The sequence below is a fragment of the Bactrocera neohumeralis genome, chromosome 6, assembly GCF_024586455.1.
Source record: "Bactrocera neohumeralis isolate Rockhampton chromosome 6, APGP_CSIRO_Bneo_wtdbg2-racon-allhic-juicebox.fasta_v2, whole genome shotgun sequence".
Classification (NCBI taxonomy): Eukaryota; Metazoa; Arthropoda; class Insecta; order Diptera; family Tephritidae; genus Bactrocera; species Bactrocera neohumeralis.
Window position 1 is genome coordinate 17,003,085 of NC_065923.1, and position 23,846 is coordinate 17,026,930.

General features: G+C 33.8%; 2 protein-coding genes across 18 annotated transcripts in view; both read left to right on the forward strand.

The window, feature by feature from the left end:
- LOC126763630 (supervillin) overlaps positions 1–23,846 on the forward strand; it is a 473,985-nt gene that overhangs the window by 437,980 nt on the left and 12,159 nt on the right. The gene's annotated exons all lie outside the window — the stretch shown is intronic.
- On the forward strand, positions 1,446–9,028 carry LOC126763647 (uncharacterized). Of its 3 annotated transcripts, none has more exons than XM_050481356.1 (2): positions 1,446–1,674; positions 6,141–9,028. In XM_050481356.1, exon 2 carries the CDS (start codon positions 6,350–6,352, stop codon positions 7,427–7,429), a length of 1,080 nt encoding a protein of 359 aa, XP_050337313.1. In that variant the 5' UTR covers positions 1,446–1,674; positions 6,141–6,349; the 3' UTR covers positions 7,430–9,028. The 3 variants fall into 3 exon arrangements, with proteins under 3 accessions (XP_050337313.1, XP_050337315.1, XP_050337314.1); XM_050481358.1 differs by lacking the exon at positions 1,446–1,674 and adding an exon at positions 2,225–2,332; XM_050481357.1 differs by lacking the exon at positions 1,446–1,674 and adding an exon at positions 4,226–4,311.

Consider the following 23,846-nt stretch of genomic DNA (forward strand, 5'->3'; position numbering starts at 1 on the left):
GGCTTGATAAAGATCGAGCATTATATGACAGCTATATGATATAGTGGTCGGATATCGAGGGTTCCAACAAAGGAACAACTTCTTAGGAAGAAAAGGGCTTAAGCAAAATTTCGAATCAATATCTCAAAAACTGAGGAACCCCGTTCAAGATATAATTATTATATTAAAAGGGCAAGTGTCCATTATTTATGCCGCTTGTCAAAAAGTGGGCCAAGCACAAGCAAATCGTAAATCACCAAACCAAAAATTATTTGTAACAAAAATTCATGCCCCATAAAATTTATGTAACCTTCAGCAATTTTTTTAAGTATGTATATTATAAGTATATGCGTCAACTTGTCTAAGAAGCACTTGCCTCTCGGGCGATTTTTCAGAATGTCAAACTCAGACCAATTTATAAAATATTTTCATGCACAAAAAAGTGTGTTCAAATTATACCTGAGAATATGCCAATAATTATTCGAGCACATACATACATATGTACATACATGCATACACACATATGTATGTATGTACGAGTTGGGGACAAATATTTGCCAGCCTTATTTGCATGATTCTCGCACACGAAATTAGATGCGCTGCCCACTAAAAACAGCTGTCCAACAGCGCAGCCGTTTCAACTTCGAATACATAGCTATGTACATATGTATTAGTATGTACGTAAATATGTAAAAATACGTCAAGCGACAACTAGAAATTACAACAAACAATAATAAAAGTCCGCTACACGCTGTTGGCCGCGACAGCTCCGCCGCTAAAGACGACCAACGGCATGAATAAAAGCAAAAACAACTACAAATTAAAGTAAAAATAAAAACTAAATGAATTGCTCAGATTTTTCGCTAACCGCTGACATTATAGAACTTAATTTTCTTTCAAAATGTTTGTATGTATATGAGACCTTTAGGCAGCCAAGTGTAGCCAGCCGCTGAGTAAAGCTTCGCCGTGCACTTGCCAGCTTCTGTTCCGGCATTTGAAAAACTAACAAAAGCGCAAAAAAAAATACAACAATAAACAATACAAATTTTGAAAACAAATTAGACATATGCAAAAACAACAAAATAAAATAAAATAAAGCACACACAAAATCCCACTCTTGGAGCGGCATGCAGAGCAAATGAGCACCGTGCTCCAAAAGTGGAGCGATCTCACTTAATTGAGAACGCTGCTAGGCTAACAGTGCTAGTATTGCTCACACCACGTCTGCATTGATCTCACGCCTCTCACAGTTGGGCGCAAATTTGGCGAGAGCGCGCCAAATATCAAACAGTAACTCACGGCAGCGCTGGCAGTAGCTTTTGGGGGGTCGAGTGTTGTCACCTTTTGTTCTCGCCTCGCCAAATATGTGTATGAGTGTGTGTGTGTGTGTTTGCAAATAGTACTTGTACTTGCCTAGTTATCGGTTCCGCATTGCGAGCGTTGTACCGTAGCTTCTTCCTCGCAAGGTTCGGAGCAACGGCAAACTGTGCGGCTGCAAAGAGATTTCAGTTAACGCAGATATTTCGAGACATAACGACCGTAGAACGCGACGGCAGAACGCGTTTCATACGAAGCACAAAAATTATTTTTATTTTTTTTTTTTTGGAAATAGTAAAAGGAATAAATTCATAGATACTGCAAAGCATTGACTGTGCAATTGATCTCAACAAAGTGAAGACAGGAACTACTAGAAATGTAATAAAATAGTTTTGAGTGTAAAAATTACAAAAATAAAACAAATAAAAAATAAACAAAAATATTAAAAGCGCTCGGGCAATATTGAACAGGCAAAAAAATATTAAAATAAAATATACAAATTTTTTGTTGATATTTTTTTAATGAAATTTTAAAATTAAAAATATTTTTTTTTTATAATTTTTTTTTTTATAATTGTTTTTTTATAGTTTTTTTTATTTTTTTTTTTTTTTCAAAAATATTTTGCATTATTTTTACCACTCTAATAATAAATATATTTACACAAAGTAGTGCAGCTGCAAAATTATTATATTTTTATTTCAAATTTGTGCGAATTTGCCGCTTGCAATCGGATATCGCGTGGGTGGCCCGCTGAAGAAGCGGCTGGCGGCTGTTGGCAAATCTATTTTCATACATACCTACATACATATGATATTTGTGCGACACTTGGAGGCATTTTGAATTTGATTTATGAGTTTAGATTTTTTCCTTACTATTTTTATGTCACACACACGTACACACACATATGGCTTAGTTACATTTGTGCATCATTTTGCCGGTAGAACTAGAATTGACAAGATCCATGCATAACGGCGAAAAATGTTTGGTACCGTTCAGTAGTGCATTTGATGCTGAGGAAGGTGCATAGGGTGCTTAGGTAGCTCACAAGAATATTTACTATTGGAATTACCGTTAGCGAGTTTTAAAGCGAGTGCAATAATTAAACAAAAAATTATATAATATGAAAAATAAAAATATAAATAATATAACATACTAAAAAAAATTAAATTAAATAATATAATATATTAAAAAAATTAATTAAAATGTTTAGTAAAATATAAAAATAAGAGCAGATATAAAATATTAAAAAATTTAGTTATTTTCGAAATGAAAAATTAATTATAAAATTTTCAAAAATAAAAATTAAAAAAAGCGACTCAAAAAATACTAAAAACTTACTATAAACTTTTCTAAAAAAATTTAAAAAAAAATAAGGGAAAAAAATTTTATGAAAAATTTGTAGTTTTTGAGATATTAATGAGAAAAAAATGTTCATAAAAAATTTGTATTTTTCCTTTATATACATAAATAAAAAAATATATGTTTAAATATCTACTTTGCTTAAATATATTTATTGTTAGTAAAAATAATGCAAAATATTTTTTAGAAAAAAGTATAAAAAATTAAGAACAAATTAAAAAAGAATTGTATATTTCCTTTTAAAAAATAAAAAAAAAAATATTTATATAAATATATAACTAAATAAATATATCATATATACAAAGCAAAATATATAAAAACAAAAACCTTATAAAATATAATAGTTAGCCAATATAAAATTCTCTTTATAATAAAAATTGAATGCTTAAAAATCAAAAATCACGAAAATTTGCCACAAATAATTAAAAAAAAAATTAAGAAATCTATTTATATATGTGTTTAATATTATCGCATTCACTACGTATCACAATAATAAAAATAATATATTTGTAATACTTTGACATTGTTTATATTAAAAGTTGATATCACTATACTTAGACAAGTGTTGCGATTAGCTGATTAGAAACAATAATTATGTATTTCAAAAGAAAATGAGTTGACAAGAAAATTAATTAAACAATATTGCAAACATAATAAAAACAGATTTTTTAAAATAATTTATTTATTTACAATCTCTTAGTACGACATTAAGTAAATTAGATGAAAAATTTAATATTATAACAGAAATAGTTGAACTACAGTGAGAATAGCTATTATATTCCAAATTCTAAAAAAAAAATATGTATATAGAACATTATATAAAAAGCAATAAATCAAATAAAAAAACCAATAAAAATTAATAACATCAAATAAAAGAAAAAATACTAATACTAAAATGTAATTTTGAAAAAACATAGTAAATTTCAATAAAATAAAGTAAAAAAAATCGTAATAAAATAAAAAGTAATGCAATTATAAAAAAAAATAAATTGTTAATTAATTAACAATTAAAATTATAATTAAATTAAATAATTACAACAAGCAAAAACGTTAACTTCGGTTGCATTTAAGCTGTAATACCCTTAAAAAATAGACTAAAACTTAATTTCAATCAGTCAATTTGTATGGCAGCTATATGCTATAGTGGTCCGATCCAAACTATTTCTTTGGATATTGTAGCATTGTCTTGGAAAATAATTCATGACAAATTTGGTGAAGATATATTGTCAAATAAAAAAGTTTTCCATACAAGAACTTGATTCCGATCGTTCAGTTTATATGGCAGCTATATGCTATAGTGCTTCAATATCGGCGATACCGGCAAATGAGCAGCACTTTAGGGAGAAAAGAACGTTAACGAAATTTCAGATAGATATTTCAAAAACTGAGGGACTAATTCACGTACATACATATATACAAGCGGCCGGATATGAGCAAATCAATGGGTTATGAATCAAAATCAAATTGCTTCATGCTCAATGACAATAATAATAACAATAAAATAAGCTATAAAACTAAATTAGTTGACTATACATATATAATATTTTTTTTGCCTCAATATTGCACAAAGCGATTTTATATTCAATAGAAGTATTAATATCGCCCAAAACGCATAATATCGATAAGAGATACAGGTGAACAAAGGAATAAATAAATGTATGTGTTTACAAATGTGCAATTATTGTGAAAAAGATTATTATTATATATGTACATACAGATGTATATGGTTGCAAGTAACGGAAGACAAACTGATAGCAACAATAAACAACGATAAAAAAATTTAATATCAAAAAATAAAATAAATAAAAAAAATTAATGGAAGAAAATAAAATAATTAAAAAAATTAAAATGAAACGAAAAAAATAACAATAATAAATCGACTGAAACGCTATATAATAGATATATAATAAATAATTTAATAAATATATTTAATATCAACCTTAAACAACTATAAAAAAATTAAAAAATTAAAAAATTAAGAAAAAATTAAATGAATAGATAACATAAAATTGTTGAATCTCTCAAAAAAGTGCCCCAAATAATTTTTAAGCTTGCTTTCAAATCGACAATTCTTGACCGGATATACCTGTAAATTCAGTACGTTTCGATTACTTAGACACTACAGCCATGGAAACAGACATATAAGTGAAATAGTTATTTCTCTGCATTCCGTCTCCAAGACTGTCGGGTCTGCGTAACCGGAACGGACTCGGACTTTTCCCCGCCCAAAGACCGTCAACTGGGAAGAATTCTGCCGCTACAACTATATCTCTCTGCGCTCGTTTTGTATGCTTATGCTTCTCTGACATACTTTGATCACTTCATATTTTATCTACAGACAAGATCAATGCTTTTCAATTTCTTTAAGGTGTAGACAAAGAGGAATTTAGAATATATGTCTTCCTACTTCTGAGGAAATGTCATCGAGGTTGCGCATAAAATTATAATATTCATATTTAAGAACAAATTTTTCAACTCATCCTTCTGGCCCAAGGTAAATAGTAATAGGTTTCGCGCTCAGGAGAGTTCTTTCAATATTTATAGGTGTTCAAACTAGACACGAAAGCCCGCTCGAGATTCATGTACTAAGATTTAAAACTAATTGCATAAGTTGCTTGAAAAAAATTATATAAAAACACCTAAAGACTTCTTTCTAGAATGTCGCGCCTTTGCCAAAACAAGACTAAAATACTTACCTTCGATCATCGTTAGACATTCAAGTGAAATACCAAAAATAGAAGAATAGAGTAAATAATAGTAAAATGATATATAGTATAGAAAATTGTAAGAAAGTGTGTTAGATTCAAGGCGCTTTGTCGAGGGTTAATATGCAACAACAGGAATTCTTATCTGGATTCACACAGGACAGTATTTAGCAGTCTAAGTGTGATCTCATGCCATCTTAGAAGATCAACTATCCAACCTAAGCTAACCTAACACTCACCGGTCAATAAAATTTAGGGTCTTTGTTTCAAGCTAACATTAAGGCGGGGATCATAATACAAGTATTATGTATGAGCTCAGTATTCAGGAGAGTGATTATCGATTAACGAATGATCTGATACACTTGGATTGTTAATTTCGAAGAACAAGATAAAAAAACGAAGATACAAAATTGTAGAAGAATAAGAGAATAATAAAAGATCTAATAAAGTGAAAGCTAAATAAGCTCGATGAATAAATAAATTTAAATATATAATAAATCAAATTAAAAAAAAATTAATAATATATCAATTAATATTATATAAATCATTATACAGTCTCCTAACACACCATCAAAAAAATATATAAAAAAATAAATAAATTAAAAATAAAATAAAAAAATATATAAATAAAAAAATAATAAAAACAACAACAACAACAACAAAACACTGGTGTACAAGCAATTCGTTTCTCGTTTGCCAGTGTGGACAATCGAACAGTTTAAGTGATTAACAACAGCAACAACATAAAACCAAAAAATAATTTCAAAAATTTTATTTCAGTATTAAAGACGTATAAGAAATACTAAATGTGAATAAAGAACAGTGCAGAAGAACTGAGACTTTGTGATTTACATAAAAAGCGCTTGTGATAAAAACAAAAACAAAACCTTAATACTAAGAAACCATTTCTTACCGAATCAAAAGACTTGAAAACACTTCAAAAATCGAAACCAACTTGTATCCAACGGACATACACACAGTAATTAGCAATGGATATTGATTACCTCGCCTACCTGGAGACCTTTTGGGCCTACTTCCCCTACCTCTTCTACAGCTTTGTCTTCCTCACGCTCATACCGAAATCGCTGCGCCGCATCAAAACTTTCGCCGACGCCGACTACGAAGCCAATCGTCACAAATACCATCGCTGCTATGCGCCCGACATCTGCTGTCACACAATGGGCGAAGCGCTGCCCAAGCCGAAGCCACGCAAAGCCGTAACACGCGTCTACCCGAAACGACACAGCACGGCGGGCACCACCAACACCGAAGCATACTACGGCAGTAAACAGGACGCGACGCCGACAGTCAATCACATTAAAAGACAAGTAGAACCGGCGTCCATACAAACCAACACGCATGTCAATCAAATTGCGAAAATGTTCGAGAATGTGCCAACGGTGACGGTGTCACCCGCGCTGTTGGGCAAGAAAATCAACCGCGTCACACCAACCATACAATCGCTGGATGAACCCACCAGCGCCATTGAAGACGTCACGCATGCATCGCCACCAACGCCAAAGTCAACGCTGAATGCATCGCGCCTGTCGCAGCTCCTCTCACAGGAGCAACTGGAGAATTCGCTGAGTTTGTTGCAAGAGACAAACACGGATGAAGAACAGAATTGCTGGCGCGACTCACCGCCGCGACGCACAAAACGCCGCGCCGATGCGCCCACCGCGCTGCACTACAACGGCGCCGGCACATCGACAACGCCATCGACCGCCTCGCCAGTCGCCTCGTCACCACCCTCCGACTCACCGCCACTATCCGCCTCGCCGCTCGCCTCATCGCCGGTGCTCTTCCGTCCGCAACTGAGTATGAAATCCAGTTTGGAGGACATTTTCGCCGCCATCGCGCGCAACGCGGAGAAAACTGAGAATTTCATCTATGCCGGCTGCAAGTCACTGTCGCCCGTCACCTCCATCGATGACATACTGTCGCAGCGTCGCCTGTCGCGTCCGCTCTCCGCTTACTCAATCAGCGATCTGTTGAATGAGGAGAGCAGCAACGCAGCCATGGATGAGGCGCGCGTGGAGAACTTTCTGTCAGTGCTGAACAAGACTTGAACGCGGCGCAAGCGCTAGTGCAAGTGCCAGCGCGCAACAGTTGGCGCGTTCACCATATGCATACTTGTATGTGTAAATGTGTGCGTATATGTGTGCCGTATTGAAGTATATTTCGTGTGGTTGGGGCTGTGAAGTAGTTTATGCAATCAAGGATGGGTGTGTACTTTTAGTTAGCATGTGCTAGCTTTCTGCGCGCGCGCATGCATTTGTGTGTGTATGTATGCGTAGTTTACTGTAATATAAACCGTATGTGCATTAGCCTTAAGTTATATAGCGTTGTAAAAGTTGACAGCCAGCGTTTAGTAGTCGCGTCGCAGTGAAATGTCAAAGTGCCATGCAAGCAACGCCTCAGCAACAACAACAACAAAAATAAAAATGTATAAAAAACAGCAAAAGCTGCCGCTTCACACATACTTGCATAGTTTGAGTTATGTGTGTTGCCAGCGCGCGCCCGGCTGACAAGCGCTCCGGCGACAGCTGCAGCTGCAGCTGTGCCAGCGATGAGTCAGCGCGGCCAAAGCGCACGTCAGTCACAAGTCAGCGCCAAGTTTGCGGAATTCGAAAATGAAAAGAAGTTTCAAAGGAAAAAATAAATAAAAAAAATGATTTTCTTCTTTAATATTTTTCTATGCAAAGCGCTTAGTTGTTGTTGTTGTAGTGTAGTGTGTGCAGCGTCCAGTAGGAAACAAAACTGTGAATATCCAATTAATTTTTATGACTTTATTATTGTGTAACGCTTTGTACGCGCATAAATTGTAGTTTTTATTGCTCACACTGCAGTTACACGACTATTTAAATGATTACAGTTACAAGTTGCAGTGTATGTATGTATGTATGTGTATATGACTTATTAGAAACTACATACATATTTACATATTGACTTCAATCACTGCACAAATAATTTAAAATCACAAAGTAAAAACAAAAACAAAAAAGAAAAAAATAAAAAATCCAACAACAGCAATTGAGCAGTTATTTACTAGTAACTACTTGACTAGTAAGCCAATAAATGCAGGAAGCAAGTCTTTTGCTTGTCTCAAGTCTTATCTAAGTATAATTATCTGTCAACTTAAAGCATTAAACTGTAGTCCATCTAATGCCTTGTCATTACTTTTACTTTAGCCTCGTTTACCCTCGTGTAAGCCACGCTAAGCGGCGCTGCATTTGTGCAATTGCCGCTGAATTTAAATAAATATGCTTATTAAAATTGTATTTGTTGTAAATGTTTGAGTATGAGCTGTACTTATTATGTAATATTTATATGAATTATGCAAATAGCTGAACTATCTATTAAAATACATATGTACATCCTTACATATACATATGTAGATGGAATGGCGTAGATTACATTGCAGTTGTGACGCCTCTTTATTGCTAGTTTTGTACACACGTACACACGTACGTATGTATGTATGTATGTATTTATATATTTTATTTTAAACGAAACTTTAATGCCAGTATCTCACGAACGACTAATACACCTGTATGTATAACGTTAACGATTGTATATATTAATTTTTTTAAGTATTAACAAATGTATGAAGTGTAAATAATTGAAAAATAAAACGAACTTTGCTTTTGCTATTTTTAGCAACATTACTAAGTGGTTTTAATTTAGTTTATTTTTTCTGCCAATTTGTTATTTAAGATTTTTTTATTTAAGTATTTATTTTTTGAAAATTTGTTATTAAAATTTTTTTATTTATTATTTTTTTATTTATTTATTTTTTTTTTATTTTTTTTTTTATTTTTTATTTTTTTTTTTTTTTTTTTTTTTTGTTATTGAATTTTTTTTTGTTTTTCTTTTGGCAAATTTTTTATTTAAGATTTTTTTTATATACATGTGTACATATACATATATATATATGTATATCTTTTTTAAAATTTGTTAGTAAACATTTTTTTATTTATTTATTTATTGAAAATTTGTAACTGATTTTTTTTTAAGTTTTTTTTTTTTGGAAATTTTATTATTGAAATTTAAAAAAAAAATTTTTTTTTTTGGAAATTTGTTATTGAAATAATTGTTTTTTCATTTTTTTTACAAACATTTTTAATTTTGTAATACGAAAAGTTAGTGTTAGGGCGAGATTAATTTTCCGAAAACAGATATTTTTGTTAAAAAAAATATTAAAATTTTTAATTTCATACTTTTACTCATGAAATTATTAGTTTTAGAGCAAATGTTATTGGCGAAAGTTGAAGTTGTGATTGAGAAAAATACAGGGTTTCCAATAAGAGTGATATGATTTCTTTTTAAACAAAAAAAGAAAAACACTAATTGTTAAGGAAATTCAAGTCTAGGGAATACTAACTGGTCACTGTCTTGTGGCGGCACACGCCCGAGGTATACATATGTATATGGGGCTGACACATCGAAAAGACTGCAAGTAATGTCTAGAGCAGGGCACGAGGGAAACAATAGAGCATCTTTTGAGGACTTGTTCTTCATTGGCAAGACTACGCTGTAAGCATCTGGGGTCCCCACGGTATGATACACTGGAGGAGGTTTCGATAGTGAAGCCCCAGAATCTGTTAAAATTCGTATCAAGCGTAGGATGACTACTGCTCTCGCACCTAGCCACTGAACTTCATCTGGTATCGTAAAAACCAACACTGGTCTATGCGTGGCTTATTGGCTTACCAGACTAACCTACCTTAAGGAAATTAAAATATTTTTTATTTAACTTGAAGTACAATCGATACAATTAAGTTTTGAATATAAAATGATTCAAATAGCCTCCCCGACTTCTTTTGTATGAACGAATTCGAGGAACCCAATTTTTGAGTACTTTTTCCACTAAATCAAGTCGTATTTCATATAGTTCAATATTGATTTCTTGAAAAGAGTCTGGTTAATTGCTAAAAACAAATGATTTCAAATAACCACACAAGAAGTAGTCTAATGGTGTCAAATCACAGTTTCTTGGTGGCCATTCAATGTCACAATTTCTTGAAATAATCGAATCTCCAAACCTTCCTCACAATAATTCGGTTCTTGTACGTGCTGTGTGGCACGTGGCCTTGTCTAGTTGGATCAAGATGTTGTCAAGGTCAACTACTTTCAAATGCGGTCATAAAAGTTTGTTATCATGGATATATACCGCACTCAATTGACAGTAACGGTGTCACCAGCTTCATTTTGAAAAGAAGTACGGACAGATGATTCCACTAGACCAAAAACAACACCAAACAGTAAATTTAAGTGAATGTAATGGTTGTCTTGAATAATTTGTGAATTTTCTTCGCACCAAAATCGACAGTTTTGTTTATTTAGCGCACCACTCAGATGAAAGTGAGCCTCAACGGAGAAGATAATTTTCTTAAAAAGCACGTTATCATTTTCAATTTGTTCCAAAGCTTAATCAGCAAATTCATGCCGTTTATGGTGATCCAAGGTCTTCAGTTCTTGAGTTAGAACAATTTTATACGGTTGCAATCATGACATACTAAAAATAACCGAAATAACACTTAGAAATCATATCATCCCTATGGGTTAATCCGGTATTTGATATTGGTAAGGTAGAAGGTGTATCATAAAATATATCAGAAAGCTTATAAATTTCTACTTTAAGGGCCACCCCAATGCGCCAATCTAAATAAAGTGGTTTTTAGGAATTTGAAAAAAATAAAATAAATTATAAATCTTTAAAAATAAAATAGTTACAATACTAATACTGGCTTTCTGTAAACTATAAACAATTTCGGAATGATGTGTGCTTAGTTTTAGTTGCTAAGCTAACCTCAAAGTGCAGGCCAGTAGTTCTCTTAAGTCATCTCTCGTCGATAGATCATTTATCGATCAGCATTTTGCATTCGTGAAACAATTACAGAGAAAAACCACGTGTCATGCGATTCCAGCAGCGAAACTGTAGTTATAAGGACTACTGGCAAGATAAAAGCAATAATTTATCTTTATGCAAGTCCCTAATAAGTTTTTAATCTAAGCACTCGTTCAGCAGTTCATTCCATTTTGTTGCCATTACTCTGGGATCACGAATAATCAGTGTCCATTTGGTTAAGAGACGGCGATATAATTGAGCTGTTGTAAAGTCGCGAGGTCACGAAAAATTCCACATGGACAGATAGAACGTGTTGCTATCCATGAATGTGGGTGTTATGCCCAGAACTCCTAGGTATGGATCAAAAGGCCGTCGCATTTTGAAAAAAATGCATAGAACCTGTCACAAATTTATTGTGGCGGCTAATATCAATTCCAATCAATTCGATGGATTCGTAAAAGGCTTGGCAACTCAGGTGCTTTAACTATAGTTTGGCGAAATCTGGACAACGAAGGAGAAGGTGCCTAGATTTATGTACTTTAGACAACAACATCGCCTGAATACTTGTATATACATATATACATACATATGTATATTGACAGCTTATCTTACTTCTAATGTGAATATGAAATGGAATGTTTTATCTTCCCAAAATTCGATCTCGTTCTTTTCTTTTTAACGCTCTCTTATTCTATTGAACTTTTCGTCAAGACGCTGTTCGCTCAATTTTAAGGCTCATTAAATAGATTGCAGAGAAATGCAGTGCTTTGATAGATTTTAACTGTTCTATATTTTTACTTTTCTAAGAAATCACTCTTCTAGATAGTCACGCACACTTTCCCACTTCTATATAAGTACATATGTATGTATAGTTTGTCTCTGAGTGTTGGCTTGTGTTTGAGTGCACTCAATTCAAAATTATCTTTCATATTTCTTCAATTGACGCAAATTAATTTATTTAAAGTGTGTACGCTATGAGCTAATAGCATCATAAATAATAACAAATTGAGCGGAAAACATTTTTATATAAATAACATGTACATAGGTATACATATGTGTATATACATATATATTTAGTGCAAGAAAAGCGAATTTTGAAGAAAATATTCTTAATTGAAGGCACTCCTATGTACCGCTATAAAAACTTATACTTGCATTAGGGTGGTTTGATATTTTGCTCGAGTTATAGCTGAATTTGTAAGTAATGCATTGCATTGTACATATTATCAATACAGTCGTGGCATATATCGCTATATATGTACTAAATATACAAATATGCCAATTAAAGTGCTGACCTAAATTTAGGAAGACGCTTGCATTTAAATGTGCGTGGTTGCCAAATATATTTTTTTTTTATTAATAGCAGCGGCATATAGAATACTTGTTATCTCTTCTCATTTGAGAAAAACTGGAAACTGGCTTTAAAAAGTTATTGAAATTTTGATGAAAAAAAAATTTAATTAATATCCAGTTTTTGTTAGAATTTAATTTCTTTCAAAGTTCAAATCCGCCGATGATATGGAATTCTTAATTGTTTTTTGAAAAAAGTTACCCACGGGACCATTTATACAACTTTTTTTCAATAAAGTATAACAATATTCAAGTACTGTCATCTCTTAGGCAGATATTCACTAAGTTGGTTAGCTAGTCAGGTTAAGTTAATTTAGTTAGGTTAAGAGGTCGAGGTAACAGAAATCTTACTTGAACAGCTAATGCTGCGGTCCTTTATGGTACCTAACACTCCTATAATATATATCATAAGACCCTTATAAATCGACATAGCGCTTTAACTCTTGTTTAAGCTATGTTTTATGGTTCGTCGAAGGTCAGCTTTTCGAGATGTTTCCACCTCAAACTTGCAAAGGCGGCACAGTGAAGGAGAAAGTGCTTGGATGTCTTCGCTTCACCTTCATTCATACATATGTACATACATATGTATTTGACATCTTGCATCCTGCGCGCTGGTATTGCCACTCTGCTGTCGTAGTGAATACTTACCTGCCTGAAAGCGGCTGTGCTTCGAAGCACTACGTCTCCTGCTACCTTAATAACAGCCACTTTTGCCTGAAAACACTAAAGCGGTGCAAGCTTGACGATAAGCTCCTTACAGAAAACTCAACCTTCAATCTTCCCACCTAGCTCCGAGCCGTCTTTGGAAAAGCTCACTGTGCCTCTTTTTCAGCGACTTCTCATCTTCATACATATCCCTGGTCGGTATATGAGCAGAGAGAAAGTCATCACGAGTAGTCACTGCGATGCTGTTGTCCATACCACAGATATTTGGATTGAATGTAAGACTAGAACTCAACGAGCCCATTCACAATACCACGGATAATTGCGATTGGGGCATTGGTTGCTTAACTAAAATTTCTAAGAGCTAACGATGCTTTTTGGCTTGGGTCACCGAATCGGCTTTTTAACATAACCAAACCACTTGTTTAATAAATAGTACACTATAAAAAAAAACAAAGGGTTTTCAGAACGAGCTTCAAACCTGAAGGATATTTTCGAAGTGCCAGCGAGTAGCCTAAAGAATAAAATCAAGACACCCGCCAATAAAATTTAGCATCAATCGGAGGTGTGGACGACTCAATTGTCCAATTTAGACGTCAATGGCGCCATCCAATTTTATTCCTGCGAGTTTATAATTTTTAGCAAGTCATTTAGCGCTCTCCATACGCCCATATACAGACAAAGTTGGCTGGCGCCTTTGTGCAATTAATTTTCCACTTTGCATTTTCGATGTGCGTTGCCGCATGATTTGCAAATATTTATGTAAATATGTATGAGTCGTTGTTTGCATTTGTGCGCTTTCCCCTCTTTGACTTTTATTTTGTTATTCTGACGGTTAAGCCACGCCAGCAAATCGCGGCTTAGCACTTTGAACGCGCGGATATTGCAAAATGCAAATATCGACAAAAATGCACAGAACCACAGGCATGTGTGTGTGTGTGTGTGTATAAATGCACGATAAGTTCCATAAACAAATTCATAAAGAGATATATCTTGCTTGTCTGTCTGTCTGTTGTTGTTGTAGGCTGTCAGTGCAAAAGCCAATGAACTTTAACTTCAACTTGTTGCATGCCGCCAGCTCGTAGGCGAAACGCACACATACACAAACACACATTTATACATATATACATTTATTTATGTTCCGTACTTAGCATGCATACATACATACATACAAACAGATATGTTTGTGCATATTCACATATCATTGAGCAAATAATCATAAGCAAATAAAGCGCGCGCATTCGACGCAGCAACAAAACCAACAAAGCGACACACAGCAATTGCAAGCAATTCATAAACAAGCAGGCAAAATGAATTGAAGTTATAGAACAGATAATAAAAACGAAAACGAAAAAAATATTAAATTATATGAAATGCAATGCAGCGAGTAATCAAGCAGTCAAAGCGTCAATCAGCCAGGCCAGCCAACTAGGCAGTTACTTTGCTTGCCAACTAAACGTCCAATCATGTGTGGGTATGAATCTGTGTGGTGTGTGCCTACTTCACACACACACATGCGCGCATAAATAACTCGCGCTGAGGCTTTTGGGTCGCCACTGACAGCGGGTCCACATTGGCTGCGGTTGTGCCATGTTGTCAATTAATTCAACCCAATTTACGTACTCCACCGTCAACTTCACTTCACTGTCGAGTCGAGTGCGGCAGCAGTGATAAAAAGGGCTTGTTGTGCGCATACATACTCCTACTTACATACATACATACATACATACATTCATACATAGTTACTGTTGTATGCAGTTATTTTTTCGCTGCGATTGAGTGCGAGCTGGTTACTTCCCTTTTATGTGCATTTAAAATTCTTGGAGCACCATACTTACAAAGTACTCACAAATATACACACAGCTTCATATACTTATGTACATAAATATGCGAAATAAAAACTTTGAACTTTCCTCTTGACAAATTAGTCATACAAAATGGTTTTTAGAGTTGCTTAGATGCCTTTGTAATTATACTTAATTAGGCGATTCGGATATATCGGTTAGTCGAAAAAGTCTTTTCGTATAGCTAATAAAATTTTTACTTATTTTTTATATTTATAATAATAAATAAATAAACAAATATGTATGTACCATTTTGGTCAGCCACTTTTTGCCATAGACATTTTTCCATCAGTTAAAAAAAATTAAACTTCACAAATTTCATTGATGGCTTGCGTGGCATTCTTCCCTTTTCTATACAAAAATTTCAAAATATTGCGATTTCTTCATTATTTTCACTCATTTTTGAACAGCTGTAACTTTTTTTCAACTTCCCCAAATTTAATTTTTTTTGTTAAATGAAGCTCAAAATCTCACCTTTCCAACATTATATAATGGTTTATCAAAAAAGTTTTGCGGTATTTTTATTGAATTTTTTTTTATTGAAAAAATGAATTTTTGATGATCTTTTGACCCAACATTATATAATGGTTTACTATTATAATAGTATGACACACCAGAACGAAAACGTTGAAACCATCGTTGTGCGGTGGATATGGAAACTTTCCAGTATCGGGTCCATAAACTGCACTTTTATTGGCGATATTTTTGCTTTTCACGACTAGCAAAATATGACTCTTTATTTTGCTCCATGTTTGACAAAATACAAACAAACACGTGTTGGCGCGTGAAATGAGCTTTCCAAAAAGGTATAGCATGACCCGATGCGACGAATAAAACTAGAACTAAGTACGCGCTTTCAGCGCCAACTTGCGAAAATACCGCAAGACTTTTTTGGCAACCTATTATAATAGTATGACACAATGTGATTAGTAGCACTGGAGATATACGACTGCAATGACATCTATTGACAAAATACGAAAAGACTTTTTCGACTACCCAATATAACCACTTTCTAACCAAAATTTAAATATCGATTTTTCTATTTCAATAAGAAATTAGCTGAGGAAGTTTTTTAATTTTTTTGTACTATCAGCACTTACATAAGTCTTTTATTTTTGATAATAGAAAAAAAATGATTTAGTTTAACTTTTATAATTTTAAAAGTTAAATTAAATCCTTTTTCAAATTATCAAAAACATCATTTTAGCGCTATTTTTATATACAGCTTGTATATAATATTAATTCAATCCAATCCCAAACAGATTTTTCATACTAAAAACAGAAAACAATCCGAGGGAGCCAAATCTGGCTGAACGTTGACTGAGATTTCGTGTTTGCCCATAAAGTTAGTCTCAATAATGCTAAAAGACGGTCTATTATCGTGATGAAAAAACCATGCATTTTCTGCCTACAAATCGGGTTGTTTACAACAAATAGCTTCGTAATATATGCTTTTTCGTTTTCAACTCAGTTTTGGCGCACCATTCGCTAGATTGTTGAATCGTTTCGTTGTCATATTCATAAACCCACGTCTCGTCACCACTAATGATGCGCTTGCTAAATATAGGGCAAGTTATGTTGTCAAATATCACTTTTGAGTCCTCTACTCGACGTCGTTTTTGTAAAAGATTCAAGAATTTTCGCACGAGTCTAGCATTGGCATGCTTCAAAACCGAAACACTAACTAAAATATGTTGAGTACATGCTGAAGAGATGTTAAGATCCTCTGTTATCTCTCTGATGCCAATACGAAAACTCCCAAGCACTGCTTCTTTAACTCTTTCAATGTTATTGTCATCAACAAAGGTGAATGGACGACTCGCTGAGACAAGTTTTCGATGACTCCTCAACCTTTACTGAATATTTTGTGTCCCTCAAATACTTTTGTTCGGTATAAAGTGGGCTACCCAAAATACTTTTGCAAAATGTCCAGCGATTCCGTGGCCATGACTCTATTAGAAATACAAATTTTCAAACGAAATCATTGTTATATTTTTGTTTCCATGATAAAAACGCCAGAAAATTTTTTCGCGTCCTAAGCAAACAGCTGCCAAAAATGGAATAAGATTTCTCTCCTTTAAGCTTTGTTGGAAATGTAATTGAAAGTATACAAAAAAATTATATTGACATTTATAAAATGGCGGCTAATAGGAAAGTCTTCGAAATCATGTTATTCAAGAAGGCCTCAACGAACCACGGTGACTCCAGGTACACTAACCAAATAAAAAACAGAATTTCAAGTTTCATAAGAGATGGTGGAAAAGAAGAACAAGTTGACGCTTTCTAATTTTATAAACTTGAGACTTCAATAATAACGAGTTTTTCAATAGGGACGCTACAAATTGATAGGGACAGCAAATGACGCTATATTTTTATACCCTGAACAGGGTATATTAAGTTTGTCACGATGTTTGTAACACCCAGAAAGAAGCGTCGGAGACTCTATAAAGTATATATATAAATGATCAGTATGTTGAGCTGAGTCGATTTAACTATGTCCGTCTGTCTGTCTGTCCGTCCGTCTGTATATATACGAACTAGTCCCTCAGTTTTTAAGATATCCTTTCGAAATTTTGCAAACGTCATCTTCTCTGCAAGAAGCTGCTCATTTGTCGGAACGGCCGATATCGGACCACTATAGCATATAGCTGCCATATAAACTGAACGATCGGAATCAAGTTCTTGTATGGAAAACTTTCACATTTGACAATGTATCTTCACCAAATTTGGTATAGATTATTTTCTAAGGCAGCAAGGTAATCTCCGAAGAAATTGTTCAGATCGGTTAACTATAGCATATAGCTTCCATACAAACTGAAGACATAGTTACTATTACAAATGCATCTGTGAAGGGTATATTAGCTTCGGTGCAGCCGAAGTTAACGTTTTTTCTTGTTTTGACATGGGAACGATATACGATCCAACAATGAGCCACAATTATTAAAATATTCAACCGAAATTAGAATTCAGTGGCGTCAACTTTAAGAGCGCTACGTCGAATATATGACGTCATAATCATCCTGTCAGAGTAACAATTGAGCGTCTAGTGGAAAAATTTGAATCCACAGGCATAGTTCCAAATGTTCCCGTACCAGTGAGACAAAGAAGTGCCCTTAGTTCGAGAATATTGCTGCCGCTTGCGCATCAATTTAGGAAAACCCAAATCAGTCTCACACAACATTCTCTAGCGTTGGGCATCTCTGTGACGTTGTTGTGGATTTTGGCCTACATTCGTACAATCAAATTGACGCAAGAACTGAAGCCGACTGAGCACCAGAATCGTGGTATATTCGTGAATTGGGCTGAGCAAAAACTTGAAAATGGACTTTTGCAAGCATACATAATGGCTCCAAATTTACTTTGACAGGAATAAAGAATTTCATTGATATCTAAAATCGTTGATTGCGCTCTTATTGAAAAACCCGTTAGTTTATCTCTGCTATGAATCTTTTGTGTTTAAGAGCCGATGTTGCAGTAGTATATTTTCGCAGAAAAAATATTATCCCATAAATTGATTACGTTTTCTTGAGAAATATTTATCGAACACTTCCCATGTCGATCGCATTACAAAACAATAAACATTGTTGAGCGTTCGCAAAGATAAAATTATTGTAGAAAAACACATATCAGTGTTATTAAATCAATAAATATTGTATATATGGACATTTGTACATACATATGAGCATACGTTCATATATTATACTAAATATTATCTATACTTACTAGACATACATATGTATATCGATATAACTATCCAGTAAACATACAACAACTGTGCAAACATTATAGGGCAAGCAAAAGTAACAATATGTCAGCAAATAAAATGTGTCATGCGATTTCGCAGTTGTCAATATTTCACTTGCAAAGCTTTATAAACAGAAAAAAAGCAAAAATCAAAAATTGTCTGCGATTAAATCTAGCTTAAATAAAAACAAAAACGCGCTACTGACAATCAAAGTCAAAAGCCATTTTTTAAATCAAATTTAACTATTTTTGTATGTTCCCATATATGTATGTAAATATGTATGGTATATATGACTTGAGACTTTTGTTTATTTGTCACCATAACAAATGCTTTGTGCTGACCAAATAGAAACTGGACATTCGCAATCAATTTCGTGTTTTTATCAGTAAACTTTTATGAATCATCGTCACTCCGCTGCGGCGAAGTGGCTAATGAATTGAAATTCATACCTTCAGCACATTCCCTTCATGGCGATTTTATAGTGTGAACGAGAGAGTAAAAATATGCACACATACACATGTACTGGTAAATATAAACACTGCAAAAGCTACAATGTTAAATTTGCATTTTCGAGGCAGCTTTGCGAGTAAACGGTTATGCATAACAGTATACATAGTATATAGTATTTCTTTGGTAGAAAGGTGTGAAACACTGCCGGGTCTATAATACAAATGAGGGATTGGCCGGCTTGATTTAAGCTGATGCCTTTTTGAAGATGTTAAGAAAAATTTGGAATTTGGCAAGATCTTTTGTTATCGCATGCAATACAGGGTGGTTCAAATGCAGCGTTATAGTGTGCTTTAGAGCTTTTTTTCCCTGAAAAGCTTAGAATTAGTATTTTAAGTAATATTTTTAATTTTTCTCCAAGCGATTTTGTCAGTATTTTTTTTCATTTATACATAATATAAATGTCAAATTTAAACATCGTTGATTTTGCGGAACGTTGGGTTAGTTTAGATTAAGAGTTGGATCCTAATGTAATTGATCATAAGATGCTCATAAATCGACAAAGCGCTTCATCAGTTCCGGCTATGTCTTTTGGTTCGCCGAAAGTATTATTGCCAGTATGACTTCAATATTTGCCTTGTAAAGGTTGGATAATGGAAGAGAAAGTGCTTTGATTTTTACTTCTACACAAATTTAAACAGCTGGCATCCGACAACATTGTGAAGGAACTTTTTCCAAAAAAAATATTAAAGGTTTCAAAAATTCATTTAATTTTCTACGAGGTATTAAAATAAACAGTGAAATATGAACAAGAAGTAAAAAATTAATATATCTTGTATTTAAACATTTTTAAAATAGCAAATTTCCGCAGAGTCGAACTGCCATCTAGGTAATCCCAAGCTGCCATACAAACTGAACAATCAAAATTAAGTTTATGGACAACTTTTTTATTTGACAAGACATCTTCACGAAATGTGGTTGGACTATTGTTCAAACCAAAGCCACGCGTACAATCTCCGAACATATTGTTCAGAACCGACCGCTTAAAGTTTTTAAACAAACCGTTTTCAAACCAGCTTGTAATCTACAAAGTATACATACATGCATACAAGGTGCGTTCCAAAGTAAACAGGACTCTTTGAATCTAGCGCCCCCTAGCAGCGCCATCTATATGTCGACTGGTGCGTTAGAATCTGCTTTCTTTATCGATTGCCTAGTGAGATTTTCTTGACATTTACTCGATTGGAAGTAAAGTTATTGCCTTTTAAGTGTCAGTATGTTTGTGTTATCGTTGCGAAAATGAGCTTCGAACAAAGAGCCCACATTAAATTTTGTTTTAAAATTGCTAGAACTTTTGCCGAAACGTTTCAACTGATGAAACAAGTTTATGGCGATGATTGCCTATCCCGTAGCAGAGCGCACGAGTGATTTCAACGTTTTCAAAGTGGTCGTGAGGACATAAATGACGGTCAACACGTGGGCCAGTTAAAATCCGTGATCACCGGAAATTCCATCGAAATGATCATTGAAATTCATGGAAATAGAATTGAATATCTCCAAAACATTTGGGCTTACGGAAGGTGTGTGCACGATTTGTTCCGCACAAATGGACTGACAACCAAAAATTGCTCAGAATCCAACATTCGAAGGACAATTATTTGACCAAAAATCACATTTTAACCATTAACCACTCCCCGTATTTACCTGATATGGCACCGTGCGACTTCTTCCTTTTCGGAAAAATGCATTTGCTCATGAAAGGAAAGCGTTATGCAGACGTAGAGGCCATTCAAAAGGCTTGCACCGACATACTGGCGGCCATACCGGCCAACGAGCTAAAACACTCGTTCGACATGCTTTTGGACCGTGCAAAAAGCTGTATTGAAGCAGAAGAAGACTATTTTGAATAAAATAAATTGATTTTGCCGAAAAAATCATTTGTTCTGTTTTTTTTAAGTCCTGTTTACTTTGGAATACACATTGTACACATATATTTCTGACGCCAATAACGTCTATGTAGTAGAGCAAATGAATAATTTTTATATCGATGAATCAACACAGCCATGATTTAAATAACTATCATATCTATGTACATACTCATGTATGGTGCTCATGCCTATTTTGCAAAAATTTCGGTTTTGTTTGGTTTGGTTGACTACTCTCCATTATTTTTATTAACAGTTCACTGCTAATGGTACCGCTTCCGTAATCGAAAATTTCTTTGAAAACATTTCATTCTTGCCATAAAAGTAATGTGTTATTAATTTTATGATTAACCTGTTTCGAATAACCCTACTAAAAAAATAATGATGCGGATTTGTCTGCTCAAGTACTATTCTGCCTTATAAGGAAGGTTGTGCGAAACGAAGATGATTTGAATATTTGCTGATTGGTGATTGGTGATGTAATTGAACACTGCCTATTTTTATATAGAAGACATTATTTCTTTTCATATCTTTTCAATGCTTGTTTAAGAGACTACATAGTCTAGGAAATTGATATAAAAGTAAATAATAGATGCTTATTAAAAAAGATACGCTATATAAAATATATCTTGCTTCATATTTATATTTTGGGATTTATGATAATTTATGTTAAATAAGAAATATATCTTTATTAATTAGGGGAAAACACTTAAAAAGTAAGGCATCTTAGATCTTAAAGATCACAATTTTTTTTGTTTACTATTAAGTACCACCTCATCAAATTTCCTCTGGAGTATTAAAAAAATATTTCAAGTGGAATAGAGAAAGATTTTGGATTTAGTTCCTTCCGCGATCCTTGTTTTATAACCTCAATTGTGTTATAGTAGCACTTTTCTCGGTGAATTATATCAGTTTCGAGAACTGGAAAATATAACAGAGAGCTGTATTTCTCGCATACAATAGCTGAGCAGAGTTTCTCTAAGTTTATTTCTTATCAAACATCGTCTGAACAGGGTATATTAAGTCTTCTAGGAAGTTTGCAAAACACAAAAGAAAACGTCGAAAATCCTATAAAGTATATTGTGGGCAAAAAATAGTAAGACTTTTTAATTTTAATTTCAACCGAAAACTCTTTCGTCGAAATATTTATTTTCCAGGTTGGTATGACTGCCACTGATATCAGTGCCAAATGTCACATCAAAATTGTCATTAGTGTTTAGTATATGCTTGTCTTTCTGAAGTACATGAAGTGCATTCGGCGATTTTTACGATGAGTGAAATTTTGTATGCGGCATTAAATCTCTGGCGCTGAAATGTTTAGAATGTTGGAAAAGGTCTTCGGTGATAATTGTTTGTCGTGAGCAAGTGATTTTGATTGGTAAAAATTATTCACAGAGGTTCGAGAACGTGTTGACGACGAACGTCCAGGACAGCCATCAACCTCAATTGAAAATCAACACGTCAATAAAACAAAGGAATTTATACTTGAGAATCGACGATTAACAATCAGAGATCTTACTGCCATCTATTAACCGATAGAATATCGGAGGGATCAGTGAAAAGATTTGAAAAGTTTTGAAAGATAATTTAGGCCTAAGAAAAGTGAAACCACAATTGGTTCCAAAATCACTAATCTTTTCAAAAAACAACGAAGCGTTAATGTCTGTGAAACAATGCTTTCCGACTACCAGGATGTCATGAAATGTATTATTATTGACGATTAGACGATCAATCGGCCAAATATCGTGTCAAAGGTGAGCCGAAGCCGAAAAACCACGTCAGAGCAGGTTAAAATCAAGCTTATGTACACAGTTTTTGAGATATTGATCTGAAAATTTGTATACGGTCTTTTCTTCATAAGAAGCTACACATTTGTTAGAACCGCTGCTATCCGATCTCTATAAAATATAGCTGCCATACAAACTAATCGTTCAAAATCAAGCTATGGGAAACTTTTTTATTTGACGAAGTATTATAGTCACGTAATTTAACACATATTATTGTCCAAGGCAAAGCTACAATCTCCGAACAAATTATTCAGATCGGACTACTATAGCATATAGCTGCCATACAAACTGACTGATCGTAATCAGTGTAAAGATCTTTTAGGCTATAAGTAATGCACCTGTAAAAGGTGTTAAAGCTTCATTGCAGCCAAAGTAAACGTTTTTATGGTTATGACATCCAATCGGCATTTAAGTAAACAAATTAATGTATCATGAGGAGAATTTGGTACCAAAGCTTCTCCCATGATTCCCGAATAGAATCTTCTCTAATTCTTCCTTGTCATAACAGTCTATCAATAAGTTCTTAAAATATTAAAATTCGTCATTTTATATGTTATTATGTTTGCTGTTTCCTTCGTGATCGCCTACTGCTAATGAACTACTTAACGCCTCACTTTGCTCTCAGCCTTATGTGTAACCACTAAGCTATGCATCTTTGTTTACTGTGTGATTGCAGTGTGCTTAAATAACTTCGCCATATCATAATACATACATACATACTATACTCATAAACAATAATAAAGTTTGCGCTGTGGAATATCCGCATGACTAATCCAATTCACAACTGTTCGGCGCTAATATGAAGTAATTAACTAATTTCTGTTTTCATTTTGAAATTTTGCTGTCGACACTTTAATCAACACTTTAATCAAAA